This window comes from Frankliniella occidentalis, unplaced genomic scaffold (genome assembly GCF_000697945.3).
Source record: "Frankliniella occidentalis isolate FOCC.00 unplaced genomic scaffold, Focc_3.1 Scaffold2379, whole genome shotgun sequence".
Taxonomy (NCBI): domain Eukaryota; kingdom Metazoa; phylum Arthropoda; class Insecta; order Thysanoptera; family Thripidae; genus Frankliniella; species Frankliniella occidentalis.
Window position 1 is genome coordinate 1 of NW_026269464.1, and position 10,428 is coordinate 10,428.

The 10,428-nt window shown below is 52.8% G+C and overlaps 2 protein-coding genes across 17 annotated transcripts; one reads left to right on the forward strand and one right to left on the reverse strand.

The window, feature by feature from the left end:
• Positions 1–1,687: 1,687 nt before the first annotated feature.
• LOC113218289 (uncharacterized) lies at positions 1,688–3,718 on the reverse strand. The gene is made up of 5 exons (XM_026438578.2): positions 3,575–3,718; positions 3,405–3,475; positions 2,984–3,314; positions 2,561–2,746; positions 1,688–2,377 (listed from the first exon to the last, which is right to left on the reverse strand). Exons 1-5 carry the CDS (start codon positions 3,704–3,706, stop codon positions 1,832–1,834), a joined length of 1,266 nt encoding a protein of 421 aa, XP_026294363.1. The 5' UTR covers positions 3,707–3,718; the 3' UTR covers positions 1,688–1,831.
• Positions 3,673–10,313, forward strand: LOC113218288 (gustatory receptor for sugar taste 64f-like). 16 transcript variants are annotated; one of them, XR_008012276.1, is made up of 10 exons: positions 3,683–3,821; positions 4,500–4,774; positions 5,092–5,225; positions 5,356–5,547; positions 5,640–5,830; positions 5,979–6,142; positions 6,377–6,530; positions 6,641–6,730; positions 7,033–7,239; positions 7,329–7,470. XR_008012276.1 is itself a non-coding variant. In XM_052276277.1 (10 exons), the coding sequence occupies exons 3-10, from the start codon at positions 7,393–7,395 to the stop codon at positions 9,979–9,981; spliced, it is 1,137 nt and encodes a 378-aa protein (XP_052132237.1). In that variant the 5' UTR covers positions 6,560–6,950; positions 7,033–7,239; positions 7,329–7,392; the 3' UTR covers positions 9,982–10,313. The 16 variants fall into 16 exon arrangements, 8 of the variants coding, with proteins under 8 accessions (XP_026294359.1, XP_052132241.1, XP_052132237.1 ...); XR_008012275.1 differs by having other exon boundaries at positions 3,821–3,895; XR_008012279.1 differs by lacking the exons at positions 3,683–3,821; positions 4,500–4,774; positions 5,092–5,225; ... (2 more) ...; positions 5,979–6,142; positions 6,377–6,530 and adding exons at positions 7,879–8,009; positions 8,254–8,445; positions 8,632–8,819; ... (2 more) ...; positions 9,648–9,733; positions 9,898–9,977 and having other exon boundaries at positions 6,560–6,950; positions 7,329–7,526.
• Positions 10,314–10,428: the final 115 nt, after the last annotated feature.

Here is a 10,428-nt window from a genome sequence, read left to right on the forward strand (position 1 = left end):
TTAAAAAGAGAAGAAAGACGCGTGTATTATGCAAACACGGAGAGCTGTTGCTCAAAAGAGCCTCCGCATGCGACAGCCCCCCCGCCCCCTCCCTCCCTCTCTCTCTCTCTCTCTCTCTCTCTCTCTCTCTCTCTCTCTCCCTTACCTTTTACAACGCATGAAGGTGCGCTAACTTTCTGCGGCATAACAATCTGGCAACACTGCAGCGGCAGACGGCAGAGGGGAAGACAGCGATCTGTCGCCACGACACGCGGCTAGGAGGAAGAGGCAACGTCAGGGAAGTCCAAGTAACGTCCCTTTTTGGGTTGGAAGCCCTGGAAAGTTTCCGAAAATTTCCGGACACTTTCCGAAAATTTCCGAAAAACAAAAACAAAATAAGTTTCGGGATCTTGGAAGTTTTCCGATTTTTTCCGAAATTTCCGGAAATTTTCCAGGGTTTCCAACCCTACTTCTTTCACCTTCCCTTCACCCGCGAGGCCCCGCCGGCACCTCCTCCTTTTTCGTGCTCGGATAAACAGGATTGCAAATAGTGGAAAGGAGAATTGGCCGACATTATAAATGACCAAAGTTTGTCGCTGACTTATCCCTCTAGGCTGTTCGGAGAGGGATGGCAGGGGGGCGCCGGGGAAGCAGGAGGAAGGCCTGGGATGGGACGCCAATGTCTTCGTCTCGCTCGCGGCCTCCTCTCTGACGGGCGTTTCTGTTTCAATTCTATAGACCTCATTACAAACGATCGGGGCTCGTCCAGATACCACCTGGGTGCCCTCACAGGGCGTTGGGTGGAAAATGCTTTTTCGTGGTCGGGGACACACACAACACGACCGAGTAGTCTATTGTTGGTCTTTTTTGAGTCCTAGACTTTTGTTTGGAAGTTTAAATATTGTGTAACCCGCAGTCCGTTACTGGAGTCGTGCCCAGCCCCACCCATCCTTCAGCGGGCCGAACCGAACCGCATTCGGAGAGATGGACTCATTTTTCCCTGCCAGTTTCGGCGGCTGCTCTCCTTGGTCCAGCCCGCTACGGGCCACGGACCGCCAGGGCTTACGCTTTTTTAGGAGAGAGAGAGAGATGGGACGGCGGAAGGGGGATGGGTTGAAGTAAATGCTCGCAGAATTTCCGAGATGCCGAACGAGTCCGACATTAACGAGTGCGGCTGGCGCCGTTATTGCAAACAAACTGGGCCGGACTAAGCAGGAAAAAAAAGCACAAAGCGAGAGAGAGAGAGAGAGAGACCAAGCGCAGAGCAGTCGGAAGCGGGGGCCCACGATGAATAGGGACGAACCATTTAAAAAGCGTTCTTGCCCGTCCCCGCCGCGCGCCGCTGCGGCGAGCGAGCGGTCATTGGCAGGCAGCGCAAAGCATTCTGGGACGACACCCGGGAGGCCAGTGGAGGATCATAAAACCCCTAACGACCCTTGACCTGGTTGATCCGCCCTCGCCCAACCCCTCCGACCCCCTCCAACTCCACATCCTCGGGCCGGGGGAGATCTCGACCCCCCCGCCCCCGCCTCCTCCCCTGACTTGGTAGGAATAGTAGTTGAGAGCTCTGCTCAAAGCTCTGGACTTAGGCACTTTGCCTAAGTTGCGATTGTGTCATACTGGACTCTGGTAAGCCCCCCCCCCCCTCAGAGTACATCGCGTAATGAGAGTGGTGGAGGGGAGAGGGTAAAGAAGAAGAGAGGCCAGGGAGTGGATCAACACAACTTTAATCATCCCCCGTGCCTGTTTGGAGGCGCAGTGCTCGGGGCGAATGCGAACGCCTCCGTTATAGTCACCCGCGCCATCACCCAGGATAAGAAACGGGCGCCATAGGCCGCGCCGCGCTGCGTCCCTACGCCGCCTCGCACCACACACGGTGACACTTGCCGCACAGGACCTCGGTCCCGAACAGCACCTGCCGCACCTCGGCGCGTTGCTGGTTGCAGGCGGCTGTATCGTGGCGCAACCCGTTGAAGTCCCTCCGCAGCACTAGTCTTCTGAGCGTCCGCACCCCACACTGCTGCAGGAGCGAGTGCAGGTCACCGCATCTTTCACTCCCTGCCTTGCCTACCGACAGGTCCAGGTCCAAGCAGTTCAGCGTGCGGCGGTGCGCCCGCAGCAGGGACTGTGTCGTGGCGCTTGGGAGGCCCGACACGCTCAGCCACTGCAGGCCGGCGTGTCCCGGCGGCAGCGCGGGCAGCTCGGGGGGCTGGGCGTACAGGGCGGCATCACCCACCACGTCCAGCCTCCTCAGCCGCGGCATGTCCAGCACCGCGCGCAGGTGGGCCTCGCGGGGGTAGAGCACCTGCAGCCGCTCCACCGTGGGCGCGGCGCGCTGCAGCAGCTGGAGGCTCCAGGCGGGGTCCGCGTCGCACCGCACACCGACCAGCCGGGTCACCTGCGGCAGAAAAGCGTCACTCTCAGGGGCTTTTAGCGGGCCGCAGTCTGAGCCAGGGTGGCGCGAGAGATTGAGCGGCAGCGAGCCGCCACCGCCACCGCGAGCTTCCCTGGCTTCCGCTGAGCTTCGTCGCTCCTCGACCTCGTGCCGCCCGCGAGGCCGCCGTGGTCCAGTCGCACTCACCCCTGGCACCCCCGGCGCTGCTGCGAGGAGGGCCGCCTTGTCCTGCTGCCGGTCATCGGGTCCGGTGAGGCTGACATCATGCACATCCATCTTCCCCACCGGCCACGCCTGTGGAGGAGCTGGGCCTGGGGCTGCAGGCGGCGGGCTCGCGGCCGCAGGCGGGGGACCCCGCGCCTCAACACGACTCTGCAACAGCAGAAAATGATAGTTCTTCTAAGAGAAGAGGCAGATAATAGCACCTATAACTAACAACAATATTGTCTTAAGGGATGAGCCACTGTTAAACCCGAGGATAAAACACTAAAAAGATGATTGTAATGGGTCTGCTCGGAAGTAACGGACTAAGTGTATCCCAATAGTTTCAAAACTTTCAAAATAAAAAAAAAACTTTGTCTTGAGGTACCCGTGTAGCCGCTTGCATACCTCTGTGAGAGCGGCCTTCGCAGCCACGAGCAGCCACATGACCCGGGTGAGGGGGTCACCCGTGTTCGTAACGGTGCCCGTCAGTTCGTGGTCTCTGTCCCTGCCCTGCAGAGTTAAATTCCAGGACTCGGTAGTCAGCAGTGTGAGGGCCTGAACGACCTGCTCTCTCTCATATTGGCGTTTCAGTTCTTCCAGCTGCACAGCCGCCTGCTCCAGCGCGCCCTGCAGGTGTTGCTCCAGAGCCCTCTTCTCGGGCAGGACGTCGTGGGCCTCATCCCAGCAGCGGGGCGCGGCGACGGCGCGGCAGTCCGAGCACCAGCCGCGGGAGGGCCTGTCGAGGAGCAGTGTGGTGGCTTAAAGACAGTCAGGTGCGGGAGCGGCAGAGCGGCTGTCATTGTACGGTGCTAGATAAGGTGCTCACCTGCCTGGGCGCTCCATCTGCCGTAGGAGGTAGAAGTTGTTGAGCAGTGCGTCCGGGGGGACGTCGAAGGCCTAGAAATGGGGTAAGAAGCGATCTATACATAGCCACACGCAAGACGTTTCTCTTTGGCCATTGAGAGATTTAAAGTCCGTGTTGACTGCCGGACTCACCTTGCGGCAGGTCGGGCACTCCTTCCTGTCGCTCTGCTCGAGGCACTGCAGACACACGGTGTGCCCGCACGGCACTATCTTGGGCACGCGCTCCACCTGGTTGAGCTCCTCGAGGCAGATGTCGCAGTCCATGGTGGAGATGCTGGTCCCGCAGGCGGCCGAGTCGCACTATGTCCGACTGAGCGTTCTGCCGCGGCGATAGCGACTGATAGCGATACCCAGATACGGCGTATCGAAAGGACCTAAGGTATTCCCCGCACACTCTCAATCCTGTGGTGACTGTTGTGTTGGTAAAGGCTAAGCAGATCACAATTCTGTCAGGTATTTCTCGCGACTTGATAGTGCAATTTCACTGTACGTGTCGCAAAAACATTTTGGTGATGTCCTTATAAATTACTGCTGTACCAGGACCTGGTGTTTTGGTCCACGCTAAATGTGTATTTATATGTTTCTGTATACAGATTTTCGTTAAACCTACGTTTCTTTGCGGACAGATTTGTGCGCAAAAATGCATGATTTTGTACAAATGACACAGGTGTTCTTGTTAAAAAATGTGTGCAAAATGAAATAGCTTAAATTCCTACAAATGAAAGATTCAAATCCAGTTAGTGTGTGCACACGCCGGCACGGATGGGTTTGCCTCCTCTTTTGTATGCACACTAAAATATTATGAACGTTTTTGTTCGCAGCTTATGAATTTCTCTGTGCGTGCTCCGCTGATGCATTTTTAATACGACACTGTGAAAAACATTGTTATTCAGGCGCGTTAAAAAATGCATAAGCGCAGCATGGTCAGGGAAATCTGTAAATTGTCAATCGAAACGTCCATAAGATTTTAGTGTCCGCATTGAATGGGGATGTGGGTGAAGGTGAGAGTGGTATCGACTCGGCGTACCGTCACGCCTGTGTGACTGCTTGTCCGCAGCCCACGATTGCGATGGCGTTCACGTCTGAGCGAGCTGGTCAGGGTCACGCGTCTCCCGGGCATTGGCGTCATAGTCGCAGCCTGGGATGGGGCAGGTGCTGCCTCGTTTGTGTCGTTTGCTCGCGTTCTCCTCCTGGAGGAGCAGACTCGCCCGCCATGCGCGCGTGGGGTGCGGGTGCCGCCGTCCGCCCGGTGTGGAGCGCCGTCCGACCGGCGCTTATGGTAGCGCAGGTCTGCTCTGTGCTGGTCATCAGCCTCGTGTCGACGGCCAGCAGGTAGATAGATCGGGCCCACTTTGCGAATCCCAACGACTACTGCACGAAAAAGAAAATCATCTGTAATACCTAAAGCAATAGCTACATGGAGAACATTAAATTATTTAGCGATGTAGCAAAAATTAAGCTATGTTATTTAGCTACCTAGCGTAAGTTTTGGCTACACACTTGCACTTTTAGCCGAATAGATACATGTTTTGCGAGATTTTGCTGCTTTGTTTATCTAAATACCTAAAGCCCCTCATCATTTCGCTTATATTTTTTTTTTCCTTGTGGACAATGACGCTGTGCTCAAACGACCTCCGCTCCGCCCGCAGGCTGCCGCCGTGGTACACCGCCCACGCCCTGCTTGTGGCCGCCTTCGTCGCGAGCATGGGCGCCACGTTCGCCTTCTCCGAGCCCCTGCTGGCCGTCCCCGAGAGGGGCATCAAGAACCGCGTCAGATACTTTTGTAAGGGGAGGTGCTGTGAAGTGAGGCCGCGTTTTGTAAACGTTCACTGATGTGGTGCTAATAACGACTTACCTTTGTCACGGTGTGATAATGGCCGTGCTGTTCTCTCTCTCTCTCTCTCGCACTCAAGCGTCCCTCGTCGGGTACTCGGAGGTCGTCACGCTGGTGCTGCTGTGGCTGCGAGCGGCCGGGCGCTGGGCCGGCATGTGGACCCACATCGGTGACCTGGAGGGCCGCCTGTGGGGGCGCGGGGAGCGCCACCTGCCGCGCCTGCGCTCGCACACCAGGGCCGTCACGTGCGTCTTTCTCATCGTCCACATTCGTACGTGTAGGAGCTGTTACCAAACCCCGTGATTTTTTTTAACCGTGGGGTACGTATACTTCCCCCTACGTTCTCATAACGTATGTCTTTAGCTCAAGAGGCCTCTATCGTGTGGCGAAGGCTGGCCTCTGTTTCGAGCCTGTACGACCTGGGTCAGATGACGTGCAGCCTGTGCATCTTGTTGGTGTTTAACGTCAGCGCCATGCTGCTCGTCGTGCTGAGCGACATGCTGGCAGAGTGCTTCCGCGCGCTCACTGCCAAGTTACATTGCGCTTCGAAGAAGGTGAGGGTGAGAGTACCTTGTCGGGGCAGAGAGTGGACTCGACAAGGTTTTCGGGCTGGTCGCGGGCAACGGCAAGGAAACTTTGCCGGATGTCCATTTTTGTTTTGTAACAGCTTGAGATGGTGCTAAGGTTCGTGGTTTTTACTAGAACGGTGGCCAGATCCCGCCGGGCGTCGTGGAGGACGTCAGGGTCCTGTACAACGAGGTGCGCAGGCTGACGGACGCCCTGGACGACATCCTGGGCGCCATACTGCTTGTGATGCTCTTTGCGGACGGCCTCTTCATTTGCCGGTTCCTCCTCCACTGGTTCACGTACGGTTCAATACAAATGTCTGCACTGGAAATCGAAGTGTGTGAATGTCACACATAGGTGAGAGAATCTCCATGCGTTCACTACTTGCGGACACCAGTTTACAAACCACCTGCGTGACATTCATACTCGTAGAAGTGTGCGACATACATACTTTCTGTTTTTAATGTGCCTTGCGTGCGTAAGCGTTCCCCGTCTTGCTCAACCCATGACCGCCCGTTTCTTTCCGCGCCCAGGCCCTCTGTTCACACACTGTACGCATACCTGACTGTGGGCATCGTGACGGCCAGGTTCGTCTTCACGATCCACACGGTCTCTTCGGTGTCCAGCGAGTGGGAGTCGACTAGGTCGCACCTGTACAGAATGTCACCGCACTTGTGCGGGAAGGAGGTGCGTGGGTTTCTTTTTGCGTAAAAAATACGACGACCCATAAAATGTGTCGTGAGTAGGAAAATAAATGTGTCGGATATTACAGGCTTTTGCTTTTATTTTCGATTTAGGTTTCGCGCTTTATCCTGCAGGTCACCACTGACCAAATTTCACTGACAGCTCTTGGCATTGTGCCCATAACGAAACCTCTCATGCTTGCGGTAAGAACACACCGCTGGTTCTCGATCTAAATTTAAACCGATAATCCTACATTAGTTAATCCTACACCGATAATCCCACAGCCCGTGCGGGCTGATGCGAGCAGATTATTGTGTTTTACCGCAAGAATTGAATCGTTTTGATCCATATGCAGGTTTGGGCCGCCATACTGTCTTATGAGATCATTCTCGTACAGTTCAACAAAGGAAACTAAGCCAAAGGGTACTTAGACTTCGGCTTGGCAATTATTGTTTTTGTTTACTAAAAATATGTAATGCAAAACCAATAATATGTGTTGTTTCAGTTCCGGTTGAGGCTAAGGTTTTCGATCATCTCCCCGCATTACCTTCACTCTCAACCCCTCTTCCGCACCAAAGCAATATCATCAGGGTGAGAGTGGCATTGATCCGCTCTTCGGTGTGCTCGTCAGTTGGTCATCACCGCTGGCCGTCACTCGGCTCGATACAGTTCTGCAGTCGTCTGGTCGGTGTCGTCCCGGAGGAAGTGTGGGGTTGGTTGAAGTTTCGCATTCTTTAGAAATGCAGTACGTAGTATGGTGACATGACTCAGTGACGACGCCATTCTGTTGGTCTGCTGCAGTGTAAGCGTAAGCGCGGCTAGGCCCGGATGTGCGCGGGCCGCGCGTCCCGGCGGGGGTCGGCGCATGGTTCCGCGCGAGCGTGGCCACACTGTGGCCACGCCCCGCCGGTACCTGGTGTGGTCGGCCATTCGGCCGGCGCTCCGCACCGCACAAGTCTGGTCCCTGCTGTTCATCAGTCTAGCGTCACCGACAACCAAGTGAGTGAAAATACTAGGGTACCTAGGGGTAAGGACGTGGGGGTACTTAATTAAAAACAAATCAGTGCATCATTATCTAATTAAAAATCAAACAAAAGCAGGAAAAACGAAGAAAAGATCAAGGATAGGAATAGGAGATGCGCTTATATTCTTTAGGCTATATTCTTTAGGATCACCGCACGTTTGGAGTTGATGGGGACTCCATGCTCTTTGACCTGACCCTACACCGGAAAACAAATATCACAATAGCACGGCCCTCAACAGAATGAGGGCCATGCTATATGCACCCCCGTTCCCCCAAGGTTTTCCATGACGAATATATAATCCACCCCACTCTCCTTGGTCTCCGCAGGCTGCCGTCGTGGCACGCAGCGTACGCCCTGCTCGTGTGCGCCTTCATCCTGGCCATGGGCGGTTGCTTCTTCGCAGAATTCTTGCGGACCCCTCCTGAACGGGAGAGCCAGGAGCGCTTCCGTTTCTTCGGTAGGAGGAGTCTTGCCGTCAATAGGCTGCTGTTTCACTTGGCCGGAAGGAAATGAATTCTTTCCGAACTGTTGTTTTTGTGTCTAACTCTGAATGGTTGACGCCATCGTCGTTGTTTGGATGTCATTACCGATCAGACACTTTCGTACTGTAACATCGCGGGAGCACTGTTAAAATCTTACCTATTGCAAAGCTTCCAGACGCTTTTGCGTTCAAGTGCCATTTGTTGTGCGGACCTTTGCAGTGGCAGTCCCTGGCTACTTCGGGTGCGTGGCGCTGGTGCTGCTGTGGGTGCGGGTCGCGGGCCCCTGGTCGGGGCTGTGGGCGCGCGTGGATGAGCTGGAAGATCGGCTGTGGGGGCGCGGGGTACACCGCCTGCCGCAGCTGCGGCGGCGCACCCGCTTTACTGCCTACGTCTTCGTGCTCGTCACTATCAGTGCGTTTCAATAGCACGTAAAAACAAGATTAGATGTATAGCTAAAGAAATTATATTTGGGAGAACTATTCAGTAGGCTTTGTATCTAAAACATTTAGTAATGTAGCTAAACTTTTAGCTATGAAGCTAAACATTTTACTATGTTTATATAGCTAAATTTTGGGCTAGCTAATTTTTGTGCGACAGTGCAACAGGTTATCGTGCTGCTGCGAAGGCTGCCCCCGTCGGGCCTGTACGAGTGGGCTCTGCTGGTCTGCAGCCTGGGCTTCACGGGGGCGTTCAACTTCAGCGCCCTGCTCCTCATTGTCCTGAGCCACGCGCTGGCGGAATGCTTCCGCGCACTTACGGCCGCGCTGCAGAAAACCGCCCGGCAGGTATACGGCCAACATTCGACAACCAGCACTTCAACACTCGGACTTCCCAAATCGGGATCGTTTAAAACGCTCCTCCTCGAATAAGGAACTCTTTTTACCGCATTCAGTTAATGCTACAATTTGAATCCTCTTTAGGGTGATGGTCAGATTCCGACGGAGGCGGTGGAAGGCTTCAGAGTTTTGTACAACGAAGTGTGCGGGCTAACGATGGCCGTGGACCACTGCGTGAGCCCCGTCATTCTCGTGGCAATTTTCACGGACGGCTTGTACATCTGTCGGTTTGTCCTCCTATCATTGGCGTAAGGTTGAAATTTATCCAAAGTGTGCGCTGTTAAAGAAATCTACAGGAATTACTGTAAGTAAAAATATTGTCCTTGTACAAACGTTGGTTGAAACTTCACTTCCATCCCCTTTCTTCCTAAAATATGCGATAAAATTTCACAGTCTTTCTAAATTAATTCTATTCCCAACAATTTTAAACTTGGATTTGAACTGTAGATTTTTTTGACAGTGGAGGAGGGTAACCCCTCAGTGAAGGTGCGTGCTCAGAACCTGGTTGAAAAACGCCCGCTCCTCTCTGCGTGCAGGGTCTCAGCTCAGAACTGGTATTCGTCTGCAGTGGTGACGGTCTGCTTCTTCAGGTTTGTCTGCACTCTACTCACCGCTTCGTCTGTGCACAGTGAGTGGCAAACTACGAAATCATGTCTGCATAGAATGGTCCCGTGCAGGGGCGCTAAAGAGGTACGGAAGCTGCCCATTCCATTTTATTTATACTTCTTTGTAATCTTTATAAATGCCATTGAAAATTTAAGTTCATCAAATTTTTAGGGATGATTACATCTATGTTCTATTAGGCTCGGCGTTTTTTCATGCAGATTGGAACTGAACGGATTTCACTGACAGCTTTAGGAATGGTACCTATCACAAAAACCCTATTACCTGCGGTAAATATATCTTTCTTGTGTATCATTGCTGCTTAAGAAGTTCCCTGACCTTTCCTTCCTCGTTTTCTTCCTCTTTGCTTCATTATCATGTTAATTTTCTTAGACGCTTACTGTCTGTGGTCTTATCTTTACAGGTTTTGGGCGCAATACTATCGTATGAGATCATCCTCGTGCAATTTCAACTACAAAAATTGAAGCTAGTATTTAGTAGTCATTAAACTTTACCCAGTTACGAATCTGCCCTTCCACAATGCTCTCTCCAACCGTGCGCTCGATCGCATACAATAAGGAAAACACGTGAACAAAATGAGGCCGAGCACTAAAATGGAGACACTTTCAATCAACTAACTCAATGTATTAAACTAAACCCAAAAATTAATCAAACAGACCTTTAAAGATTGAAAAAAAAATGGATATTTGAATTTTTGATTACTAGCCGACGGCATCAGACGTGTCTTAAAAGCAACAATTAAAGATCTTTTTCATAAACTATTTCAGAAGAAAAGAAACGTTCTTAAAGAATAAATACATCAAGAAATGTGAAATGTTACTCGTATGTCTCTAGTTTTTAGACAGCGGAGTTGTCTTCTACGATCGTTTTGCCCCGATAGTCAATTGTTTTACATGACCCTTTATGGGATATTAGAAACCGGTCTAACGATTTT

Bases quoted from the DNA above. Each gene is read 5' to 3' on its own strand.
- LOC113218289 (XM_026438578.2), bottom strand. From the start codon at position 3,706: ATGGACTGCGACATCTGCCTCGAGGAGCTCAACCAGGTGGAGCGCGTG. The intron at 3,476-3,574 runs GTGAGTCCGGCA...CCCCATTTCTAG, and splicing joins AGTGCCCGACCTGCCGCAAG to GCCTTCGACGTCCCCCCGGA. The intron at 2,747-2,983 runs GTATGCAAGCGG...CTGCTGTTGCAG, and splicing joins CGAAGGCCGCTCTCACAGAG to AGTCGTGTTGAGGCGCGGGG.
- LOC113218288 (XM_026438574.2), top strand. From the start codon at position 4,512: ATGGCGTTCACGTCTGAGCGAGCTGGTCAGGGTCACGCGTCTCCCGGG. The intron at 5,226-5,355 runs GTAAGGGGAGGT...CTCGCACTCAAG, and splicing joins GAACCGCGTCAGATACTTTT to CGTCCCTCGTCGGGTACTCG. The intron at 6,731-6,882 runs GTAAGAACACAC...ATCCATATGCAG, and splicing joins CGAAACCTCTCATGCTTGCG to GTTTGGGCCGCCATACTGTC.